The sequence below is a fragment of the Tetrao urogallus genome (assembly GCF_951394365.1).
Source record: "Tetrao urogallus genome assembly, chromosome: 11".
Lineage (NCBI taxonomy): Eukaryota > Metazoa > Chordata > Aves > Galliformes > Phasianidae > Tetrao > Tetrao urogallus.
The window spans coordinates 3535266-3561344 of NC_136824.1; the positions used below are offsets into that span (position 1 = coordinate 3535266).

At 39.6% G+C, this 26079-nt stretch overlaps 1 protein-coding gene across 1 annotated transcript; it reads right to left on the reverse strand.

Annotated features, from left to right (window-relative positions):
* Nucleotides 1-8882: 8882 nt before the first annotated feature.
* On the reverse strand, nucleotides 8883-25358 carry SYNM (synemin; the record flags this gene model as incomplete). The annotated part of the gene is made up of 4 exons (XM_079540913.1): nucleotides 8883-12688; nucleotides 14182-14255; nucleotides 19246-19370; nucleotides 24573-25358. 4 exons carry the CDS (start codon nucleotides 25356-25358, stop codon nucleotides 8883-8885), a joined length of 4791 nt encoding a protein of 1596 aa, XP_079397039.1.
* Nucleotides 25359-26079: the final 721 nt, after the last annotated feature.

Here is a 26079-nt window from a genome sequence, read left to right on the forward strand (position 1 = left end):
CTAAAGCTGGGAAGTATTTGTGTCATGATAAGAGAGATCAGTAAGCCATCATTATACTGAATGGCCTGCCAGCAACTGCTGAAATAATTCTACCTTAATTTAGCAACTCAGTGGGGTGATTTGAATAAAGAGCATGTTCCTTTAAAGTTTCCAGAAAAAAGGAAGACTAATGCATTTGGTACAGAGCACTATTTTTAACTTTTTCTATGACAGAATTATAATCAGCTAGGAATGCTAGCAAAACAAGTTTTACTTGTTTCTCTTTTTTCTCCTAGTAAAAATGTACAATAAAAATGTATTCCCATGCTTTAAATGAGGTTTAATCTATTTTCAACTCAAAGTCAGCAAGACCGTATTTGGTGTTATATAAAACAAACAGCACTGCTCAAATAAGACTTCAAAACAGCAGTTCAGCCCATTTTTATGCTGTTCACTCTTAACTGAACCATGGTGCAAGGTAAGATGTAGAGTTGGTTATCAAAGTAAAAGTAGAATCAGACTGTCAAATATCCCTTTAAGGAATTACTGTAATAATTTGTATTTTATTTACTTTTTTTTTTTTTCTTTAAAGGAAATCAAGAAATTAGCTTGCTAGTCACCCCACCACACATACCTTGGCAAATTCAGCATCTGAAGTAACAAACACTTGTTACAAACATTTTGATAAAAAAAATGAAAGTAGCTTTCTTCATTTTACGAAAGTGCAGTAATTGGTTTCATTTCAAGAATGGCTGTAGCAGCCTAAGAGATATCATGTAAAAATATAAAAAAAAAAAAAAAAATAGAACACAGATTACCGTAATTTATTTTCACACATTGCTCAGCAGCTGATCTTTTCTTTCTGCAGGAAAATTCTGCTATTCTAGATAGTAGTGTGCTGCTATTGGTCTAATTGGAACAAATCTGTTGAGTTTGAGCATTTTTTAGAGAAAAATTTTTTTGCAAGGATTGTTCAAACTATTCCTTTGAAGTAACTGATCTGATGCTTCTCGTACCAACATCTAACAGTAAGACAAAACTTTTAGAGCTGATTGCTAGCCACAAATGCTCCCTGATTCAGAATTCAAAAAATGAAACCAATAGTCATTCAGCATGGGCTTTTTTGGTAGTCCACTCTAACTGTTTATTCTGCACTATAACAGCAGCTGCCAGGGTGGTTTCTAGCATAGCTGTATGGAATTTCTTTGAGTAGAAGTTTCTCAAGATGTAGCTTTGAGCGTGCCAGATGGGCTGGCTCTTCAGTATAAAAAAGAAATTGGAAGCTGAGTCTGTGGTGCTTTAGCAGAAAGCAGCTTTGATCAGTGCTCAATGAAAAAGTTACAGCTTTTCAATTTGCTCACCTCATCCAGTATTCAGACTATTTTGTCACAGGAAGATTCACAGAGAGAGGAATATGTGTATTCTCCAATGTTCTCTAGCATATTTTTATAGTACCACCTTCCTGGACCTCCTTTTCCTCCTCCTACTTCTCTCATCCATTTTCTTTCTCCAAAACATTGCCATGAACAGTCAGTCAGATGATGAAAAAACAAGTTTTTCAGCTGTAGTGGCAATCATCAATTTTTAATGTCTTAGTTATTGGCACATGAAGTTTGTTGAGGTACTTGTCAGTAATTTTAAATATACTGAGTACTGAAATCAAATCCTGACATTGAAAACTAGTGAACTGAAGGCATTAAGATTTCCTTCCACTGGAAGAACAAGATCCACCTTTGTATGAACCATCACTTGTATTTGAAAGATAAATGTCTGAAAACTCCTAAGTCAGTATCTTACTGATAACAGTGATACTAAAGGCTAGTACCTTGTAGTACTGCATTTAAAACCAACCATATATCTAGCTATTAAAAATCACTATCTTGTACTATTTTATTAAAATGTGGACAAAGCAGGCACTGGATAAATAGCTCCACGTTATCTATAGGTACAGCACCTAGCACGTGCTGCATACAACAGGAAAGTACCACTTAGGTGTGAATAAATAATCTTCAAGAACAGGCCATTTATGAAAAGGGAAAAAAAACAAACACGTACTTGAAAACATTTCTGTTTGCTTTCTAACTTCATCAGTTGATCTGCAAAGGTTTGGTTTTCTTTTTGCAAGCTTTACTTCAGTTTTTTCTAATATTGCAATCCCAGATTATTCAGTTAATCTAAGCACTCCTTGGCTTGCGTAAAATCACCATGATGAACGAGGGAAAAGAATAACATTACGTCATAGATTCAAAGCAAAGATAAAAACATGAAAGTAAGTAACATGGAATTTATTTATTCATTTCCAAGGTATTCTCTTGGGGCTCTGGTTTGTGGTCTAAGGGTTTTAGAGTAATTTCTTGACTCTAAAAAGCCTAATGAAAATTTCTAAGGCTTTGCAATTCCATTTGCCTGGAACAAAACACCTTATAAAAGTTCTGCCAAGCGCTCATCAAAAACCCCTGCTGAGCAGAACCTGATCTGCATTAACAACGACAGCTAAGTAACAGCCAGTATTTGTACAGATGTACATCACTGTATAATCAAAGGCATCTACAATAAATACAATTCCCAACTTCCAGGTAGCAAACACAAAGTTACCTTAAGCACACTTGTGTCTCAATTCACATGTCCAGAGGCAATGCTTTTATGAAAATTGGGAGGTTTAATGAAATTAGCTGTATCCTTATTCAGTCTGATTGTCACATGGCTAGCTGTATTACTCACAGTAACAGTATTTTTCAACATATCTGCATATAAAGGTGGAAAATAGGTGCATTTGAGTTTTACTTTTATGTTTACTCCAATGAGGGTCCAAGAAATGTATAATGTTGAACAGTATGTTGCATTATCTTCATTTATAAATCTCATTTTGCATTCACAACAAGAAGAAAGATTGAGACCAATTCAAGAAACTGCTGACATATTCACAGTGAGTTTTTAATTAGATCTCTTCTTGGCTGAGCATCTTTTTGCATCTTGTTGGAATCTATGTTCCTTTGCACTTCTCTGAGGAATGTAAGAACAAGAGTCACACAAATGCCTGGTGGAAAAGACAGATGAGTCAAACTGTTGGAAAGCTCCCAGGGCAGCAGTTCAGATAGCTAACTCTTCAGACTTTTTCCTCCGCTAAATGTCAGATGTGTCACTGGTCTAACAGCCGCTGCCTGAGATTTGATTTGGTGCCAGCGTCACCGCCTCCATGATTCATCAAAGCAGCAAGAGAAAATCAGAACAGAATATCCTTCACCTTTGGTTTTGTTCCTAATTCACACAATCTGTAAACGTTACAAAATTAAATGGCAAATGGTGTGAGATAGGTAATAAACTACAGTTTATATCTCCTCCTGTTTTTCAGGGCCACAAAAACATTAACAAAACAGAGTTCAGCTTAGAAAGACCAACACACTGAAAACTCCAACCCACTATGAGTCTCCTTCCGACTATTGTCCTAAGGCACAACATTAATATCAGGAATCCAGGCCAACATAAAGCAGGGCTTTTATTCTCAACACATATGACTGTATTTGTTCCATTTCTCTTAGTCATCCTGAAGAACCAGCGTCCCTTCTTTGCATGAAATACTGAATAAAAATAAATTTCTAGGAGGAGAGATTGCTTAGATAGACAAGCACCAGAAAAACTTTATGGAGATAAATGCATGTTTTACACTGATTGTCTTCAGAGTATTAGCCACTGTCTTCTTATCTCCTTTTGTAAAAAGAGGAAAATACACTGAAATTCAGTACAGAAGATGTAAAATCTCACGGCTGCCTCTGGATTTCAAATCAGCTTAGCAACTGACTTATTTAGTTTTCTAGTCTTTTTTTTTTTTTTTTTTTTTTTAACTGTAGAATGAATTACAAAATTAAGTTGTAACCTGTCAGAGGCATTTGGTTGAAGTGCACTCCTTTTCCTATTAGAGCTCCAAAACCTGTAACAAATTTTGCCTCATATTAGGGGTCAAGATCTCATAACGCTCTCACTTGAAAAAGGGCTTGTAGACTCACTTCCAGCCTTAGATTCTTACTATAACAAATTTACATCACAGTTTGGAAATAAAAAATAAAAACAATGCCATGGTTTGTGATAAACCAAGATAATATTGATTCTGAGGATAGCAACATTCAAAAAAGCTTTTTTTCCAGCTAGGATAACTTCTTTGTCAGGGATGTCACTGTTTACTATGCTTACATTTCATTGCAGGGATATAACAGAAAACTATAAATAACTGAGGGTTTTTTTCCATTTAAAATCAAGTACTTTTTCTAGATTTTAACAGAGTCCCCATCTTCGCAGTGAACTCACAAGCGTGTCAAAAACAGGAAACTGAAAAGTAATATTAAATGGTATATAAACACCAACCCACTGTGAGACCATTCCTTACTATTCAGAGACACGCTTCAGGTTTCAGGGAAATGAGATCTTCAAAACTGACAGTTTAAGCAGCAATAATTCTTAACTTAGTGGATGAATGCTGAAAGTGTATTTCTGACAGAAGCCAATTTCAGTAGAGATTATTCTGCTGATCATTTAAGCAGCTTCAGAATATGCTGTGTTTTGTCAGTAGCTTCAAATACCTTTCTGCATGTTTTGGAAGAAATTGAAACCATGTGTTTTTTTCTTGATAAGTTAAAACTGACTGATACCTTTAGAAAAATCTTACTGGTCACACACACACACACACAAAAAAAAAAACTCATAATACCAACATAAAAATGTGTTAAAGGCCTGATAATTTACTTCATTACAAATAAAATATGTGGTTAAAGAGAAAAATGAGCTTTAAAGCATATAGAGAGGTTAATGGAAAAGGAATTCTTTTTTACTGTAAAGCCTAAGCACACATAAAAAGATTTTCTTTGCTAAAAAAGAGTAAAAGATTGGACTTGCATTGGTCAACTGATAATGCTGGCATCTCCAGGAGTTACACCTTCTGTGTTGTTTTATTCTCTGCCTCTGATGTTACCGGCTGTTGAACTTGAAGCACTGCTTATCCGTGCATGTTGAATGTAGTTGCAATAAAGAATATTCTGATTTGCCATCATTTCCATCAGGAATGTGAAAGAGGAATGCCTTTCCTGGAATGAAAAATTATGTTCCTTCTTTGGACTGAAGCTCATCAGTCTGAGAGATCTTAGAACGGGACATTTATAAATGCAAATTTCTTTTCCTTTGGCAACGCAGCCTTTAAAGTATCAGACAGGAAGAAAGAGAAACATTTGCATTGATTTTGATTGTTTAATACTCAAGAGTGAAAAAGTGTAAAATCACAAAGCTTATACCACCACCAAAATGCAGTTTCATTTCAAATAACCAAAATACAAGCTGCCTGCAGTCTCATACAGCTGACATCAACAAACCCAGTTTCAACATTCTTACCGTCTTTTTAAACACCTGCTATTCACAAACATCAGTCAATACAGAGTTCCAGGTCTCTCACACAACTTTCCTTATGTTCTATATCATATTTGACATATAGACCAGTGGTTTACACATTTAGAAAAGTGCCCACTTCTTATCTATCTCAGTATATAAATAGTTTTTACCCCCCAAGATTAGTAGTTATATTTTAAAGCTTTTTTTTTTTAATCTAAAGTCACCATTAAATGTATTTTGGTTTGTTTTTAAATGAAAAGCACAACTTACATGAGTATGCTTCAGAAGTGCATGCTGTCCAAGGTTATATCACCAATCCTTTCAGCCACATTATAATATAATGCTCACGCAGAAGGTGATTACATAGGGTTAGTACATTAGACAACATTTGTTCTTACTAATAATGCACGTACCTATGGCCCTGATTCTGCAAATGCAACTGTAAGGCCTGCAGGATGTGACTGTCCACCTAACTACATTTTGTTGCTTGGAGGTAGTATTATCCAAAAGCTGTCATTATGCAAAATGCCTCGAGTTAATGAGAGCTAAGTGGAAAATCGGTGCTTACATAAACATTTCTAAAACTTATGCCATCCATACAAAATATTTGTTTTCACAGCCTCAAAGTATTCTTGCAGAGGAACTGTGCATATCTTTAAGTGTTATGCTAATGCACATTGCCAGTTCCCTAAAATAAACTAACTTTCCTACAGCTGAGTAACATCCTGCTCTTTACAGAACTATTGAAAGTACTCCAAAGAAACGTTTCCTTTCAGAGTAGTGCTGTACCTTGATGTAGCCTACTAGATCTGATTGTGATGCCTACAGGAATTTTTGCAGAGGTGCTGTTGCCTCAATGGAAATAATGTTTTCTTCTCTCCTGCATTACTAAGAACACTGGTGTTATGTGATTCATTTATGTGAATCCCTACTGGTTTTTTTCCTTTAGTTTCTTCACCTCTGAGCAGGTGAAGATAAGTATAACAGTGCTGGAATAGTTGTTCCTAAGGACAATGTCTGTAAGATTACACAGGTTATCAATAAAAAAGGTTTAACTTTGGGAGTAGCTGTTCATTGATTACAAAACACATTCTCTGCAGATGTTCTTAGATCTAATTTAAAGAAAATGTTTAAGTTTCCGGTTATAATCAAACTTTGAGAAGATTAACACTGATTACTTCTTTTTAAATACTGCTGCTTTTTACAGATCCGACTCCTTTATTCATTTATATAATAGTTGAAGTACAGAATTTGATTGCTTGCAGTTAAGTATCTAGCTGGAAAATTCTGCCTCAGACATAATTATTAAAACAAACAAAGACATTACAATTTTTAAAAAGTAGATGGTCAGCTAAGGAAACAAAAACAGGATGATATTTGAAGTATGATGACTAATAACACCCTACTTATAAATGGAAGCACAAGGTCTTTTATAAGCGCATATGAATAACTCTGAGAAATGCTGTTATGTTTCATGGTGAACAGTCCAGAGGAGCGCAGCATACACGCCTTTGGTGCTTCCACAAACCTCAGTGTCCCTCATCTTCCAGCTGTTGATTACACTTCCAATTTCAATAAATGATTTCCTGGTGCATAATTAAAAAAATATTCAATCCTGATCAACGCTGATACTCACACTGCTGTGCTTATATAAAATCAGAAAAAAATCAGAATCTATAGAAAGATTCGCAATGCAGACAAACCTCCTGAGTTAATCTTTGGAACATTGATAATAGTTTTAGTATACTTTGTACAGTTTCCAACTTAGTTACTAAGGCACACAACGATTAATCTGTTCCATATCTGAAACAGAATGATACGTCAGTCAGCAGGTTATTGCTCTTTAGCTTTGCATTTACATTCATATTATAAAGTAGCAGTCAGTTTTGAAAAATCTAGCTTCTGTTAATATTAGAAGAGTCTGAAAATTGAATATCCATGCCAGACTAAAACAGTTAAACTGGATTCTATTCTGAGTTAGCACACACAGAACTATGCACAAAGAACCACAGGAAAATAATTCTGTGTCACAGACTACCAGCCTGGCACATGATAGCCATCCAGACACAGGTGTGTTTCTACTCTGCAGAGAAAGTACAGGAGAGTGAGTGAGTGAGTGATATGCATGTGTGTGTGTGCATGCATGTGAATATAGCAGCTTCTCGTCTTTTTTTTTTTTTATTCTTGTACGTGTTCAGTTTCATATCTTCTTATCCCAGTGAAAAAAACATTTCAGCTGCTATTTTTGTTTCTGCCAGCACTGCACGGTTTAGTACAGTAACTGGTTCTGATTTCTAACCTGGACTTTGAAGTGACTGAATTTTTATTGTAAAGCTGATTTATGTCCTTCAAAGTGCAGTCAAGTGAAATGAATACACTTCAAAATGGCTTAGGCAGAAACCAACTTTGGCCAGAGAAAAGTTTTATAACCAGAGAAAAGAAATACAAGGGAAAATTAAAATCTCTGGTTGGGTTTGCAGTTCTAGTGATCAGAAAGAGCATCTTCTCATTTGTAAACAAGGCAAGAATTCTCTGGAAATTATCTGACACAAAATGATCACAGACATAATCCATATCATTTTTACGTATTTTCTTCAGAACATAGCTAGTATTAGCTAATTCCACTGTGCTAAGAAGCTATTATGTGATGTCCGACACTTCATACTTACCGTTAGCAACACCTAGTGTTCAGGTAAGCAATATACTGCAAAATAACTTGCTGCTGTTACTGTGCATACACACTGAAGCTGTAGAGTTCTCCTCCTTACTCTGGTGGAAGTATCATCTACTTTTTAATTTTATTCTTTTTTAAATGTACTACTCTGCAATTTCTCACTATGAATACTGCAAGAAAATTCTGCTTCAGTGGTACCTCTTTTTTTTTTTTAAAATCTTTGCACTGCATTCTAACTATACAGATAATAGTATTTTTCTCTACTGTTGCCGTGCGTTTTTAAATCCTAAGGAATTGTATTGCAGTTCTTATAGCTGTAATAACTGTATCATTCCTTAAAATATTTTCATTAGGTATTGCATATAAATACACAGAAATGGAACGGAAAATCAGCTACCTACCACTCTCATTAGTCTTATGACCGCTAACATTTCTGGTTAGTAGCTTTGAAGAGAATTGATGAATATTTTAGTAACCAAGTACAATACAGTATTTTTTAAAAATGGAAAAATCCTATTCAAATACACACTTGTTAATAAAATGCTATAAAACGGATGAAAAAACCTACAATCCTCTGAATTAGTCAGTAGCAAATTTCTGTCTCTATAGGCGGAAAAATCTGAAGTTACTGGAAACAGGTCTCGGAGGAAAAAAACATATTAATAGCATGATTTCTCCCAAAAATACAATTTCAAATCAAGTAAAAAGTGTACTGAATAGGTAGAAGGTTTCAATACTTCTCAGTTTCTCTCTCTCTCAAAAAAAACAAAAACAAAACTAAACAAAAAAAACCAACACAGGATAATCAAGAACCTGCATAAACAAATTACCAAGTAGACTTCATTAAGGTGTCCTTTTAGAACCACTGTCCATCATTCTCTTCATCATCTTCCTCCTCATGGTCCAGGTAGAGAAGTGCAACTTTCTTTTCATCAGAAATAACTGACCTTTGGTCTACCATCCTTTGCAATTGAACAGTTTTATCAAAACCTGACTTCTCCGCTATGTTTTCAACACGATCTTGGGAAAAACTGGAGTGAATATAACTTCCTTTATTTTCACTGTCCCCACTGTGGTCACTTTCAACTCTAAACTGTGACTGATTAACAGAAGGGTCTTGTTTATTCGGTATGAGCATTGTTGCTTGTTCTTCACTTTCTGCCATGGATACTCCACCTGCATTGGAAACATCCATTTGAAAAGTAAATGACGTCTCACTGGATCCTACTTTAACATGCTTCGTGGAGCTGCTGCTCTCAGATGACTCTTGTGTTTGTGAACGATCTTCTAGTGTTTCAGAAATGGGTCTTGTAAAGATGATTTGTTCACTTTGAGTTTCTACAGGAGTTATTCTAACATGCCTGAAAGATGTACTGATATCTGAGCTTCCTTCATTCTCTGAAAGATGTCCCTTGTTCATGAGCTCTGGAGTTTCAGAAAGGGAGCCTTGATATATGATTCTCTCAGTTGTTTTAACTCCTGTTTGGCCTAGCCTAAAATGCCTTACTGAGCTTTCTGAATGGGTCTGGTCTCCCACTTCGCTGATTTCAATATGCTCAGTGATGGGGCCCTGGTATATGACTTTTTCAGCTGTCATAAACTCCTTAGGACCTAACTGAATGTGTCTTACTGAACTTTCCATCTGTGAAAAGTCTCTAGAATCGCTGATCTCTACTTTACCAGAGATGGGTCCTTCAAAGATAACTTGCTCAGAGTGAATCTCTTTTGGATGTAATCTAAACTGCCTTACTGATCTGCTGACATCCACAGACCCTTCTGTCTGAGAGAGATTCCCTGAGCTATTGAGCTCCAGAGAATCTGAGCCTGGCCCTTCAAAAGACACTTCTTCAATTACTTGCCTTGATCCTACTGTAACATGCCTCGTGGACCTGCTGATATCTGATGAAAAGGTCTGCTGGGAAAGATTTCCAGAATCCATCTCTTCTACAGTTGTCGTAATGGGGCCTCTATAAATTACTTCTTCTGTTGTTTGGATTTCTTTAGGACCCAGTTTAAAATGCTTCACAGAATGGCTCATCTCTGACGAGCCCTCTGTCTGAACAACATCTTCTGTGGCACTGAGCATTTCAGAGCCAGGCCCTTCATATACAATCTGCTCAAACCTCTGGACTTCTGTTGGACCAACCCGAATATGTCTTACAGATTTACTCTCATCAGTTGATTCAGGTGAGTGAGAGTCCTCTCCAAAATGTGCAGTTTCCAAAACTGAACCATCATAAATGACTTTTTCAGTGGTATGATATCCTGTGCTACCACTCTTCCTGACTGTGGATGACCTGTAGACTTCTTGATTAGCCACAGGAGTGTATATATCACTGTGTGCAGAAACATCTGTTTCTGTACTGATTTTACCATCAACTCTCTCCAACTTATCTCTCTTCAAGGAGTGCGATGATGTCTTCTTCTCACCTGCAATTACTTCACTGAGCTCAGCTACGTTGAACTCATCAGCATTAAGGGTCTGAGAGAGATTGACTTCAGCAACAATTGTCAGCGAGCCTCCCTCCTCTGTTTGATGAACTTTTTTGATATCAAATTCCAAGTTACTAGAGTCAGCCTGACTTTCTTTTGTTAACGCAGACAGTTCCTCTTTTACACTTTCTGGGAGACTGCCTTCCAACTGTTCTAAAGCTTCCTTCAGTTGTTGCTTGGGGTCCTTGGTTTCCTTTGATAAAAGCCCCTTTATTGAAGCCTGAAATTCTTGGGGTATCTTAATTTCTTTTTCAATGACAACAGATTCAACATGGGATGTTCCAGCTTTGGGATGCTCTTCTTTTAATATGTGGGCAGTTGCTTCCTCCCCTACCACTCTGTACGTTTCCTCTGGAGAGCTTACACCTTCATCTCTCTTACTTTGTGTTCCTTGCAAAAATTCGTCCTGCCAAGAATACTTAATAGTTGATTCTTCTTCTATGTGAATTTGCCCATACACTGAGTCATCATCTTTTTCATTAATAATAGGATGATCATCAGGAACAGACACAAAGTATTTTTGTTCGATAGGTGAGTCATCTTCCTCAGTCACTTCCTCCACGTGAGTGAAGCTTTCATGGCGTTGTTTCTTCTTTTTAAGATCTTCAAGTGTTATGTCTTGCTCCTCCTCACCATAACGCTTCTCTTTTTCAGGGAATGTGTCTTCCACTTCCTCCACTTCAAAAGGTGTTGAAAAATCAGTCCTTTCATCAGTGGCATAATCCACTGTTTCCTCCACAATCTCAACATTAACGGACATATTCTTTGCATCCCCACTTCCTTTCAGGCCATGATGTACTATATCTTCTATCTCCTGTTTGGAAGGAGTTCCCTCAGCACTCTCTAACACTTTTCTAACATCCTGATTTGAAAGACTTCCTCGGCCAGCTTCAGCAGAAACATCTATGTTTTCTTGTACTCGAGACTGCACTGTCATCTCTGTCTTTATTTTCCCATCATCACCTTGCTTTTGCTTACTGAAAGAGGTTACTTTTGTGTCTGTTGATACTTCTGAACTAGAAGACTGTGTAAAACTTTTAAGAATGTCAGCAACAATGTTCTCTGCTATATTTTCAGTTGACAGAGTCTCCATTTTATGACTTCTGTCACTAGTTCTCTCTTCATCTCTCAGATTAGATTCTGAAACACTGACTTTGTGAATTTCAGCAGGCTTAGTTTCTCTGTCTCCTGTCTCTCTTCCGATGGAAGTTTTAAAATCTTGGGAACTTATATCTTTATTATTCTTCTGAGATACTTCATCAGGAGCAGGTCTTTCAAGACTGATGGGTATCTCAATGACTTCTCTGCTTTTGGATTCAAAGGATACATCTGTATCTTTTTTGCTTGATTCACTTTTCAAAGTTCTTGAAATTTCACTCCCTGCTACCTTCTGGTTAATGACTTCCTCCCGAACATATTTTTTCTGCTCTATTCCCATTTTTGCATCAGTCTGCCTTCCAAAATTAACACTTCTTTCATCTACAACAGTCTTCTCATCTACCTTTCTTTTCTCCTCCTTTGTTTGTCTCTCTAGCTTGTCTTTTTCTTTAGTCAGTGATTTGCTTTCTTCAGCTGGTTTGCTGCCTCCTCTTTTTTCTTTTACTGTGGTCTGGGTTTCAGTTATGGTTTCTTCATATACAGATGGTTTTGAATTGGTGTTCAGCTCATAAGTTGGAAATTTAGAGAAGTTTGGTTTTGTTCTTAGATTTTCAGAAATCCTAGGTTTTGTGTCAGCTTTGATGTCCTTGTCTGATCTTTCAGCATGTGTTGACTGTTTTGAAAAAGATACTGTAGATGAAGATGTAACTTCTGTTTTCTTTCTTTCTGGGATTGTCTTTTGCTGCGTTTCAGTGTTTTTCCAGCTACTGTAGCCTGGAGTATATGTTCTTAATTCTTTGTGGTCTGTCACAATCCTTTCATCCCTTCTAATGGTTGATGAAGGGCGATATATCGAACCTAGTAAATCGTTTCCAAAGTCTTTCCCACTCACTGCTCTCTGTGATCCAATCTGTGTTGATTGAGCTGAATAGCGTGCAGAACCGCCTATGTTTGCCGCAGGTATTCTGTGCCTTGTATCAGTGATCCTGATAGCTGGTGAAGTTTTACTTTGACTTCTTTCTTGATAAGTAGAGTACGTATCAGTGTAGTTATATGAAGAGTTTATAATATCTGCAAAGAGAGTGTAGGCAATCAAATATTAAAATAACGGCTTGTATCTAAAAAGAGCACAGAATAAAGAGGTCATGAACTAAGAAACGTAACACTAAAATTTGAACGGAAACAATGAATCTTCATTTTCAGTAAAGCTTTGGAAATGAATTTCCATAGGTTTAGCATGATAATTATCTCTTTGCATATTACATTAAGGCTGAAAGCAAAGCTTTTTACTGAGTTGCAAGTTCTTGCTAACTTAACATTTTATGAGCCATTGGATATTACGGCATTTACTTAAGAATTACTCCTTTCATATTTACATTGATGCCCACTCACATTCACAAGTTCTTATTAAAAAGCGTATGCTAATATCCTAGGCTTGTTTTTTTGCTTCTTCAGTCCAAGTGCTCTGAAGTTTCTCTGTTTCTACAGACAGATAATGGCATACCTGCTACTGCATGCTGAATACTATCATTTATAGCCACAAGATACAACAAGGCACAATAAAGGAGAGTAATCAAGAATCTCTTAGCCTATATCTGTACATGTTAATAAAATGGACCAGCAATAATTGTCCAGCTCTAAGACTAATTCAAATCTCCTATTCCTAAAAAGCCAGCTACATCTACTCTGACTTTTGGTAGTGCTTCCTGGTCTGCAGTAACCACTGACCACACCGGAGCATTGTCTGTGAAAGGACTGAGTAATCCAAATCAGAACTGTGCCAGAGGCACTGATAACAATTTAACATTATAGGCAAGTGTATGCAAGTGCTTCACCTATGCTGTAGTCTATTTAATTTACTACTACACATACAGACTTCCAACCTCTTCTGAGACTAATGTCTGTGATGGTCTGGTGAGTTTAAGGTAACACTTAAGACAAAACTCAGGAGCGTTATCAAGACTAATTCCAATGTTAATGAGAGTTGCCCTAGCAGTCAGCTCGTAAATTCATCTCATCTAGTATCCTGTTTACAGCAACCAACAGTAGAATAAGGAAGAGTATAAGAACAGGGCAAGTAAATAGTGATACTTCCCTGGTATACTCTCACAGCCTCCAGAGATTTGCAGCTCCTAAGATAGAAATGGTATCTTTATGTTTAGTATGTCTTTGATTTGTCTTTTCTTACTCTGCTTAAATTTCTCTTTAAACCCACGTACATTTATTAACACTCACAATGTCTCATGGTTTCAACTCACAGTGCTGTGGTTTTAACAATGTTTTGTTAAATACTTCTTGCTTCATTACTTCAAAACTCTCTTAACAACTATGGGCATCCAAAAGTTTTTGCACTGTTGAGCTACGAAACATCACTCCCTGCTTAACTCCTCCACCTGAGTCACAATTTCACAATTTTCTTATACACAGAGCACTATGCTGATTTAAAATATTAAAACTCAAAACCAATTTCACAGTACACTGATAAAACAGAAACACTGTAACACAATATTTTCCAATTATATTTAATTTAATTCAATTTTCATTTTTTAACGTTCATTTTTTACCTTGAGGCAATTTCCCTATAAGCTGATCTCTCCATGTAATAATCCACTGGTTGCTTTCCCCTTCCAACAAAGCCCTGCAAAACACATAAAAAAGCATTCCATCAGGATACTGGGAAAAATAATCATAATACTTTAAATATATAAGTCTTAGAATTGTAAAAAATTATCCTGCAATTGGGTCTGATCCTGAATGTGATTCTCACCTCATAATTTTACCATTAGAAATCCTTGTCTTACTCTGAGTTCAGAGAGTTCACTTCTTTAGGATAATACAACAGTCTTGCAGTAGGTTATAGCGTACAAATAGTAACTTCCAAACCTGTCAACATATTGCTCCCTGACATGGAAAAGATACATGGATTTCCATTATGTAATAGTACAAACTAGCATGTTTTCCCAGAACAATAGTCTTACAATGGAACTAGGAAAAAATGAGCTAAGCAAAACTTAGCAGATATTCAGTAAAGTTTTTTCAGAGAAACATGCAGATACATTTTATAAAGAAATGGCAAAAATGAAATAATACTGGCAAGCAAATAACCAGCTTACGTAGTACTAGAAGTACGTAGTTACGTAGTACTAGAAGTGTTGCAATATTACAGACAAGGTAACAGTTATTCTAATTTCTATAGAATGTAATTTCTATCCTTTTCAGGTGAAAATATTACTTCTACTATCAAAGAGTGGCTAGTGCTGGAAATAATTATTCTTAGCTCTTATTCTATCTGAAATCAACACAACATATTACACACCAAAGGACTAGGAAAAATCTTTGTGATAGAAACTTTTGCGCTGGTGGCACACATTAACTGTTCTTGGAGACATCACACCCAGCTGATTGCTTGAGAACACTTGCTATCCTACCTTTATGCCAAATTTCACTCCCTATATGGCATGCCTGAGCATGGACCCCTCTCAAGAACAACCAGACAGCAGCCACAGGTTTGTTCAGTTCCTAAATAACTTGATGGCCTACTTTATTTTTTTCTAGTTGTGGAAAATACTCCAGAGGTACATTTCCTACAGATACTAGCAAAGCTGAGGGACAAAATATTTTCAGCATTAACTGCTCTACATTAAGAAATTGATATAGGCAAATAGCATACTCCTACCCCCTCAGGGGAAAAAAGAACCGAATTGCTCTCTAAAAAAAAAAAAATAAAAATTGTTGGCTTCTTCTGTTTACAGAGTACAAAAACTAGATAGTAGAGTGACATCTTATTCAGTCCTAGCATTTTTAGATATGGTGATTCAATAAGATTGGATCCCAAAATTTCTAATAAATTCTCTTGAAATACTTGTTTGCTTTCTTCTCTTCTGCTACTCCTATGCTTGTACTGTCTGACATGAAGTGTACCCAGCAGTTCTTAAAAAAAAAAAAAAAAAAAAAAAAGAAGCAAGAAGAGGAAAAAAAAAAACAAAGTAGTTGTAGTAGTAGTTTAGTTAGTTCTTCTCCATTGCAGCTGGGTCACAATCCATGCTATACACCAAAAAAAATGCTAAACTGCAGCATTCTGGTTTATCAGCCTAGAAATTCTACAGCAGGTTCTTTAAATATGCAACTGAATGCTATAATCAGTACAGTACTTTGGTGTTTTTATGTTCACTCCCACTGGTGAGATAACTGTTTCATCATTTCCAGTTTTGGAAATGCCGGATGTTTTGCACTGATAACAGCAGCTGCAACATCAAAGTTGTCAAGGGGGGAGGCTGCAGGACTGTGATAGCCAAGGCTTCTGACTCCCCAGCAGGGAGCTGACAGCAATTGGCGACTGTGGGATAAACGCATTTGCTATGCCTTTCCGGCAAAATGAACAATGCAGACATTTTGAATATCACCTGCAGATGATGACTAACCAGTTTGAACATCGCATGCTTCTTTGGGTTTCTGACTGCCTCTACATTCAATGGGACAATGCTATGTCAGCAAAGATCACCTGTAAGATTTTCTCTGCAACCGTGCATTTACTTCTGGTTCAGAAGAAACGCCAGATTAGAACTGCCTAACATTATTTACAGGTTACTTGCTTCCTTAAACAGGTTCAGATAAACACTTGCAGTTATTTTGTTAAATTCAACCTCAGAACAACCTTTACTAGTGAAAATGAAAATACAAGCAACTTGTCTTTGTCCACATTTAGTAGCAATGAAATCAATTCAACATTTCTAGAGAGTGTTCCCAAGAGAAAACATCTTATCTGATTAACATGGTGAGTGCCAAAGAATTTGCTCTGAAATAAATGCTAGAAAAAATGCTGACATTCCAGGTACATATCAAGGAGCTGGCAATGAAAATGTTAACCATGATGAAGGGAACTAAGAATGTGGGTAGTTTGACTAAGGATTTCTGGCTGCTATTAAAACAACAGTTGTTCAGTTGCTGCAGCAACGTATGAAGTCACTAAAAATAAGAGGTAACTGTATACGGCAAAGGGCAACAGCACACAGAAAAGCTGGAGCTGAAATATTACTTCTGAAAATATGTTGTACTTGAAAATGAAAGGCAAAGCTTCATGAAACCTCTAAAAAACTGGTCAGTGGATCAGTGTTTTACTGTATACCGTTCATAATCAATTTCCTCAAGCTTATCAGGTAAACAAGAAGATATTAAACCGATGTTGGTTTAATTAAATTACCATAAGAAACTATAGTATAAAGCACTAGTCTGGAAGTCAGCAAAGCCAGTTTCACTGGCTTCACCTTCACTTCAGTTTATGTAAGTAATTTTGCTTCTCTATTTCTTTGCATCACTTCTTAATAACAATTATTTAAGCCATAAACTCTGTGTGGTAAAGTCTGCTTTAAATCTGAAACTGAACCATTGAATAGTGGAGTGTTAATCTCAACTGTATAAACTTTTTAGTATTTATAGAAATGACAAAAAGCATTCCTTCAAATTGCACTCTAAAAAATAACTGTCAGCCAATTCCTGGAAATCTGACTCCCTGTGACATACACAAACACTGACCTAAGACTTAACTTAAATATTTCCAGAAAATAGTACATCTGCACCTTTAACACACCTCATTATTAATGCCATTTATCTAAGGTTACGTGTAGCAGTTACACGGTAGCCAACCTGAAGCCCTACTGTGTACTGGATGCTAAAAGAAAAAGTGGTCCAGAAGAGCAGATAGATGAGCTAAACTGGTTGGGTGGAGAGGGAGAAGATGCCAAAGGTAAAGGAAGTCATGTAAATGTTATCATGGTCATTCACAACAGCAGTAACTTGATCTGTATCAATGAGAAACTGAAAATCTCAGAGGCAGTTCGCCAGCAGCCCATAAAAATTCATCCTCTCCATCCTGAGTATTTGGAAAGAGTTGTAAAAAAAATTTGGGAAATGGAATGGGGTGGAGGAAGCATTTTTAGGGGGTAAAGGCCAATCCAGACAGTTCTTTTCCATTGTGAGACGAGAGGACAAGGACTGTGTGAAGAATAGCAGGTGACTAACTGTACATAAAGCAGCCTGAACATCAGTGACTTAGAATGTTGTCCAGGAAATAAAACAAAGACAAGTATACTCATATATCTCATATACAAGTTGTATACAGGCAGTAACAAAACTGACTGGAGAGGCTATGGTGAACATCTGAGGAGGCCTTAATGCAGGTGATGATTTCTTGAGGGGTAGAATTGGAAAGATTCAAAAGAAATGTTGATGGAGCAAACCAACCTAAGAAGGATTGGAAAGTAGATCTGATAAGTGCATTAGGAGGTTCTGACAACAACCATGACCAAAAACTGCTTTGTAGGCTTCACTGCTTGAAAACACAGCATGATAACCTAGAACAGAACATTTGCAGGACACAGGATTTCAAAATAAGATATTTTACCCTTCAACAACAAGACAGTTTAGGAAGGGCAGGAAAATAACTTACGTAGAGGCTCAGGGCAGCCTCAGCTATTTGAAATGAAGCTTCTGATAGCTGAGGAGTCATAGATTCATACAGACACTTGAGTGGAAAAGTATTAAATCTAACCATCAATCTGACCTACCACATCCCATCACTAAGCCATGTTCTTTTGGTGCTATGTACAAGTTTCTCAAATTCTGCCAGGGATGAGGACTCTACCACTTCACCAGTCAGCCTGTGCCAATGCTTGACCTGATCCTGAGCCTTGGATCCCACAGCAGGAAGAATGAGCAGAACTGGATAGGAAGTACACTTGGCCCTTGGGGAAGGGTGTTCTTTGCAACAACGAAGCTTCTTGCCAGTGCCAATGCAACTGACTAATGGAAAGAACTAGCTTTAGAATGGGACCTGTAGGAGTCGTAAAACAAAAGGAAAACATAGGTGGGAGGTAAAAAAAAGACAGCTCCAAGAGGCTGACCAGACTGCCTTTCGTGCCAAGAGGAGTGGAGGCGCCAGAGCCTTAATGGAAACTTCTCAGTGGAAAGTTCAGGATGCTGAAGTGAGATGCCTTTTGTCTCCAATATGCATAAACAAGGGTATATGCCAGGATCCTTTGTGGAAACAAAGAGAAGCTGGATTCATGTGCCATGGTTATCGCAGATCAAAAGATCTGGCAGAAGAACTGGATTTCAAAGTATTGATCAGCAGTCCAGTCTCTTACTAAGCAGCTTCCTTTACAATAGAAGTAGCATCTGTCTCCAGCCCATAAGTTCATCTTTTTTTTCCTTCTGAATCACTTCTACACTATGTACAAACTGATACATCACGATTCTCCAGACAGAAATAGTCTGGCCTTCCAGCCACACATCTGCCAAGTCTCTAGTTATATACATACAGTACTGAGGATTTATGAGCAGAAAGATTGTTTGTTGATATCTCACACTTGATCCAAACATACTTCCCTAGCAAATAAAGAATATAAAAAACTGGGGTTTATCAAACAGACTTTTCTGTGATTTTCTCACTCTTCTCCAGCTGGAACAAAACAATTGAAAACTCACTATTTACATCAACATTGCAAGAGGCCGCTAAGCAGAATATTTAATGATGAATTTTGCTGTACAACTTGACAGACGGCAGCTATACTGCCTCGTATTTATTATCATTATCCTCTTATTAGACAACTGAGTGTGACTGAAATACTTACCTGTAAGTTTCAATTTCAAGGATGAGACCTGCTTTCACCTGCAGCAGTTCTTGATAGTCCTTCAGGTAATCTGTGATTGACATGGTCAGGAACTGCTTTTCTTCTTCTAGAGCATCGATTATCCGCTAAAAAGAAATACTGATTTTCAGTTTTGAATAAACTCTAACATCTGCCATATTTGAATGCTTAATAACTTAAAAGTTTTAATTACAAATAATAATAATAATAATAGTAAAATCTGGGGGAGCAGTAAATCAACATATTCCATCATTTCAAAAACAACCAGTACAAATCAGCTCTGGGACTTCCCTACATACATTACTACTGAAACAGTTTTGTGCTGAGATTTCACTTTATCAAGCTAGTGAAATATTTAAGCAAAAGCCATTCAAATGCTGCATACAAAAATAATCAAGTGCGCATAGCAAAGAAAATACACTGCTTTATAAGCGTGACTTGTGTGGGATTCCTTCTGTCATTTTAAGGCTTTAGATTCTTGAGATCTGAATTTTTGCAATTTCTTTGCTAAGAGAACCTGGCTGATTTCTTTGTTAGTATTTTGAGGTCTATACACATGTGGGCCCAAACCAGTTTTTGGTTTCTAGTACATCTGGAGATACTCAGTGCCTAAAAAGTGAAGGAAGAACCTCCAGAAGTTCCTTCTCACCAAGTTTTCTACAATCTTTGGATACTTGCTTCTAAATCCACTCACTACTCTTCTAACTGCTACTCAGAAGATATACAAAGGAGTGCTCATCTTCATTGTGGTTGATGAATATAACTTTGCACTTTTATACGGTGCCTATAAGTTACATGAGATGAGCGATGACATGACCAAGTCCAGATCTTTTTGAAAAGTTCTGAAAATGAAGTTAGAGGCAGATACTGCAAAATACTGAAGTACAAGATGATCTAAAATTTAACATACTCATAAAATACCACATTGAAACTTAACAGCTGACTAACCATACACAACACAAAAAGCACTTCTTAAACAGAACACTGAGATTTGATTTAGACTATAATAAGTGAATTCTGCTCTTGAAAAGAACACCGCAGAACACAAGGGCTTTAATCACTGGTGTTACTTCTCACATGAAGGGCAAATCTCCAGAAAGCAATCCTCTCCCTGATAACTGAAGGGAGTTTGTTTGGTACAGACTCAGAACTGAAAGTATCGGTGGTAGCTTTCAAAGCGATTCTTCATGGTTTCCCTGCTATGGATATCATCTACTAATCCAAAATCAATCCTCATCAGCCAGCATGCTGAAGCTAACTAAAATGCTATAGATTACACTTGGTTCTGAGGGCTAGGGAGACAGAAATGAAATCACAGCAAAGGCCCAGTCCTATTTCGTTCTTATCACACTGCACTGTGCAGGAACCAAACTGTCATTTACAAAGCAAAGTCTCATACGCATATATGGTACTGAACAGGAATTCATGACAGCATATTTTAGATTGCATCTTAACAAATGCTTTGCAATACAGACAGCAACATCAAGATGGTGGTAGTCTAGTTTTCAAAAATGCAGAGTATTTTATTTTTATGCACCAAGTGTTCAATTGTCACAGTATGAAGAATAGCATAAAAGCATACATGCAGCAGGAGATTCCCCAAACTAGTTAGAGCTAGTATGATATGCTGCTGGCAGAAGCAAGCAGAACCAAGAACATAAAGTGCTAGCCTTTCAAACATTAATAGGCATTTTTAATGCAAAAGCAAAAAGAAAGCTTCACGAAGGAAGCTGCCTGTATCTTCATATGCGCATGGGAATATGTCTACCTATTTCTTCTGTTGTATTTGCAGCTCTTGTTCTATGATTAGACTGACATTTGGGCATTAATTTTACTTGATGTAACACATCTTGTCCTCGGTCTTTGGCATATATTAAAGCTCCTTTTTTATGGCAGAAAACAAATAACATTTGTGTATCTGAAACAGCACAATCAGCCATCCACTAGGCTCTCCAGACTGTGGCGGAGGTAACTGCACTGGTATGGTTCTGCATGGTGGCAAGCAGAACCACTGACCTTTAGAGGCTCTTAGGCAACAGTGCTATTCAAGAACTGACACAATGGAAAATCCCAAGATGAGAAGAGAAGAAAAGTGCCAGGCCTTGCTTTTAAAAGGAAAAGGCTGTGAGAAGAGAACAGACAGGGTGTTGCCAGAAGAGTCTACAAAAGAAACAAAAGACAAGAAAGACTGGATATCTATGAGACCGACCCCTAAAGGTGGTAAGATACAAAACAAGAAGATTCAGGCATTTGTTGCCTCTTCATTAAATACAGAGACTAAATAAATAAAATTAGTTACAGTGTCCTAATGATTACCATAAGGGGCTACATAACTGGGCTAGCTGCATACTTGCTCTGAAGGAATTCATTCCAACAGGAGGAGACGTTCTGTAGACTGGATGGCAGACAGCCTCTTGCCCAGCCTTCCAGTCACTGACCTTTAACTATGGTGCAGAGCACAACATACCGTTTCCAAGCATGCTAAAAAGCTGTCTGAAGCCCAGGAGGTGGGAAACTGACAAACATCAGTTTTGTAAAAAGTAACCTGTGCTGTTGCAGCCATGTTTGCTTCACGCTTACTCTAAGGGAGTAAGTGTGGCTCCTCACCCATATCAACCCCTCTCAAAGTCCTGGTGAAGTCCCACTAGAACTGTACGACTGAATAGAAGCGATTTTCTCATCCTTCAGGGGTCTCTTTCCAGTCAGCAGTGGGAAATTTCAGAAGGACAGTAGGGGAAAAGAAAGTACTTGGGTTGTCCAACTGTACCTACTGAGGGAATAAAGACACGACATCAGGCTCCAGCCCCTTCCAGCTGGTACTGTTTACCAACCCCATTCAGTGGCTCAGTAGGGGGAGGAACTGTGCTTAGCTGGCTGGAAACTGGTACACAAAAAAATGCATGTGACATATTGATATTACATGTTCATTTGACAAATCATTTTCTTTTTCTCTGGAGCTCACAACAAGACTGACACAGCTCTAAAACCCCTGAATTAGTGAAAAATTTCTGCCTCCTTTCAAAGCAACAGCTATGTCCTTTCTGACACCTGAAAACTGCGGAGCTTCCTTCTGCTGTCACTCCATATTGAACCTGGTACTCAAATCACTGAGAGTGTTTGTGCAAGTATTTTGAGAGCACACAGCTGAAATGATGGAAGTGAGATATAAGAAATCTACTGAGTTCATCCCACAGCACCCAGGACCAGTGAAAACGTTCCAAACAGTGCATGATTCACAGCATGCCTGGTTCAGCTGAATTATAACTCCAGGCACATATTTCTATTTAACGCTGCTGAAAGCTTCAGTGAGGACAGGGATGGGGTAGGAGACAAAGATGGACATATAAGGAGACTGGATGATATATGGAAAGTATGAATAAATCTAACTGCTATTACAGCTGCAGTGGACAATAATCACTTGACTTAAATCTGTACATACTTATCATTTCTATGTGACACTTTGCAATAAATAGGCACGGAATAGAAACTCTTTAAAGAGTCATAGAAAATCTACGCTAAATTTACTTTTACCAATAAAAGAAACATTGAGAGGAAAAGAAAAAGAAAAAAAAAAAAGCTTTGATCACAAGAACAAAATTTTGTTTTCCTGAATGTGAATCAATGTTTTTTTCTTTCTTACGCACAAGTTACTGCAAAGGACCTTTTCCACTGGAAACCAAACAGTTTAAACAGTGCAGTGAGGACAGATTTTGGAAATCAAAATAACGAAACATTAGTTGGCTTATGTACATTTGTGTAAGCTTATGATCCTAAAAGAAAAGTTTAAAGAATGACAGCTTTTGAGGTTTTTTTCCTCTTTACATTTTCCCCTGGCTTTGATCAATTGATAGATTTAATTAGTGAGAGATTTACACAACACTTCTAAAACTTTGGAAGAGTTTACATACGTGATTGGAAGAATAAAGTCAGAATAAAGGCTGTCAAAAATGAAAGGAGGAGAGGAGGAGAGGAGGAGAGGAGGAGAGTCTGAAAAGACTCAGAAGTTAAGAGCTTTTCAGATTGCTTCTTACATACCTACTCTGACTCACTTCACAGCAATCTGCAAACTACGCAACTTGCAAACAAGCCAGTAGCCTACAAAAACCAGACACACAGCAGCAGGTCCCAGTCCTATCCCAACTGCCAGCGTCTCCATAATCTGCCGCTGCGGGATACAATGTCACATTACCACCAGGGCTTCAGACAAACAAGGAGCTCCAACAGAGTGTTAATAAAAGGATCTAACAATGAACAAAAGAAATGTTGCCCTCGGGAAATGGATCGATGGTCTGGATGATCTAATATGTGCTCTCCACTCTAAATCTGATGAACTGATATTTTTTCTGTCCTGGCATTTGCTGATCAGTTCAGCATGATTATACGTGCCACCAAACATTATTCTGGCTGCAAGCAAATTCTCAGCTACAGATGCTGTGATAACCTTCTGTTTAAAAACATCAAACATTCATCTGAAACAGCTGCCAGTCACCTACACTGGTATGGTCTTATTATCAAACAATTCCTATTAATCTTGTTGTTTGTAGCATAGTAATACATCTTCCTGCCTTCAAAAGACTAAGTTTCCTCACCTATAGTGTGGACCACAAGCATTTCTCTAGGCTCAGAAGTGTGCGTAACACTGGAAGAAAATTCAGATCACTTCTCTGATCTCACCAAGTCAACCTTAAGTCTCAGGCCAGAAGGAAAGCTTTGTGTCCCAGTGCTCGGGGACTCGCTTTATCACCCCCAGGGACTGCTCTGTGTCACCGTGTGCTTGAGCCAACCTGAGCGGCAGCCCTGGCAAGTCTGCGAGCCAGCTCTTGGGAACTTGGCAAGGGCACTGGGAAGGGAGCACCTGTCACCAGGAAGATGTTCTCAGGGTCACCAGCACACTCAGAAACCCCACCCTTCGCAGAGGACTCTCCCTGAAGCCCCAAGAGAAGGGCTTTTTCAGCCCGAGGAAATCCTGCTGGAGGGAGGCAGAGCGGGGCAAGGGAGCCCAGGCCCACAGGTTTTTATGCACTTCCCACGGCAGGAGCAGGACTCAGAACCGCGGGAGCAGGCTGCCAGCATAACGGAGCCTTGTGCAGTGGGGTGCTGGGCGATCAGGATCACATCTCACTACGGACCAGAACTTAAAAAATAAAAAATAAAAAATAAAGCAAATGGGAGGGTGGAAGGAGATGCAGAGGCACCAAAACAAGCGCCAAAGAGGGAGTGTGAAGCAGCACGGCTGGACAGCCTCGGCGAAGGGCCGCGATTGAGGGACGACGCGTCCCCGGACCCGGCAAGGCAACAGTGCCACGCACCTGGTACTCGTCCGCCTCGGCGCCGTGGCGGTCCTGCATGGCGAGCAGCTCCTGCTCCAGCCGCTCCCGGAGCCCGCACAGCTCCTGGCCCTGGCGGTGGAGGTCTTCCAGGTGTTGGCGGCACTGCCGGCTCTCCTCCCGCAGGAGCTCCAGGTTCTCTCGGCTCCGCTGCGCCTCCTGCTCTTGCAGCCTCTGGATCTGCTCCTGATAGCGCAGCAGAGTCTCCTGGCAGCTCTGGCTAAGCAGCATCTCGTAGGTCTCCTCCAGCTCCTCCAGGCTCAGGGCGGACAAGGGGGGCGGCAAGGCGGCCAGGTCCATCCGCAGCTCTCGTATCTCCACCGCCTCCCGCCGCTGCCGCTCCGCCAGGTGCCCGTGCTCGTCCTGCATCTGCAGCAGCAGCTCCTCCAGCGCCACGCACTCGCCCTGCAGCCGCTGCAGCAGTTGCCGCTGCCCGGCCAGCTCCGGCTCCAGGCGGCGGCGCATCGCCAGCACCTCGGCGCCCAGCAGCTGTAGCTGCTCCAGCTCCCGCCGCAGCCCGTCCCGCTCCAGCTCCGCTTCCAGCTTCGCCTGGCTCAGCTCCTCCAGCTGCATGCGCAGCCAGGCCAGCTCCTGCTCGGGCACCCGCAGCCCGATCAACTCCTGCTCCCGCAGCTCCGCCAGCTCCCGCGCCAGAAAGCGGTTCTCCTCCTCCAGTTCCCTCACTCGGGACACGAAGACCCGCAGCCGGGAATTGAGCTCCTGCAGCTCCCTCTTCTCGTCCCATCCTGCTTCCCAGCGCCGCCACATCTTGTCCGGACTGCGGATCGGAGCCGCTCTGGCCCCTGTGCCGCTGCTGCCGCCGCTGCGCAGCTCCTGCCGCCTCCGCCGCCTCGCCGCGGGCTCTGCGCTCCGCCGCCGCCTCCCGGCCCCGCTCCGCTGCCAAGCGCCGCCCGCTCGCCGCCGCCCGCCTTCGCTCAGCTGCCCTGCGGCGCCCCCTGCCGGCCGCTGCCCGCCACGCTGCGAGCCGGGGCGCTCCGCGGGAGCCGCCAGAAGCGCCGCTGCCGTGCGCCGGCCTCCCGGGAGGGGAGACAGCCCCTTCGGGACAAGCTCATCCTTCCCTCGGTGTGGGGCCACCCTGGCTGAGGCTCGGCCTGCTTTACCATCTCTGCGCCGCCGTAAATCTGTTTCCCGTGGGGGTTTTGTACAGTTTGTGATCCACCGGTGACCATTTTGCGGCTGGGCCTAAGTCAATGTCAGGAGCCAAAAGCCATTTCAGAACGGCACTTGTAAGCTGAGGAAGCTACTGAAATGCCTCCAGTTTTGAACTTGTACCACGACTCACAAAATCTTTGAGCAACAGAAACGTGCTCAGTTTCCCGGCTTTAATGCTGCGCAGAAGCGCCTGCAGCCAACGCATCCCTGTGCCCAATTCTCTGCCTTGTTTGGCACCATATATGGGCTGGATGCAGAGAAGTCCTTTCACTGACTGCACCAAGTCTGACTTCGCGTGAGCTGTTCAGGAAGAAGA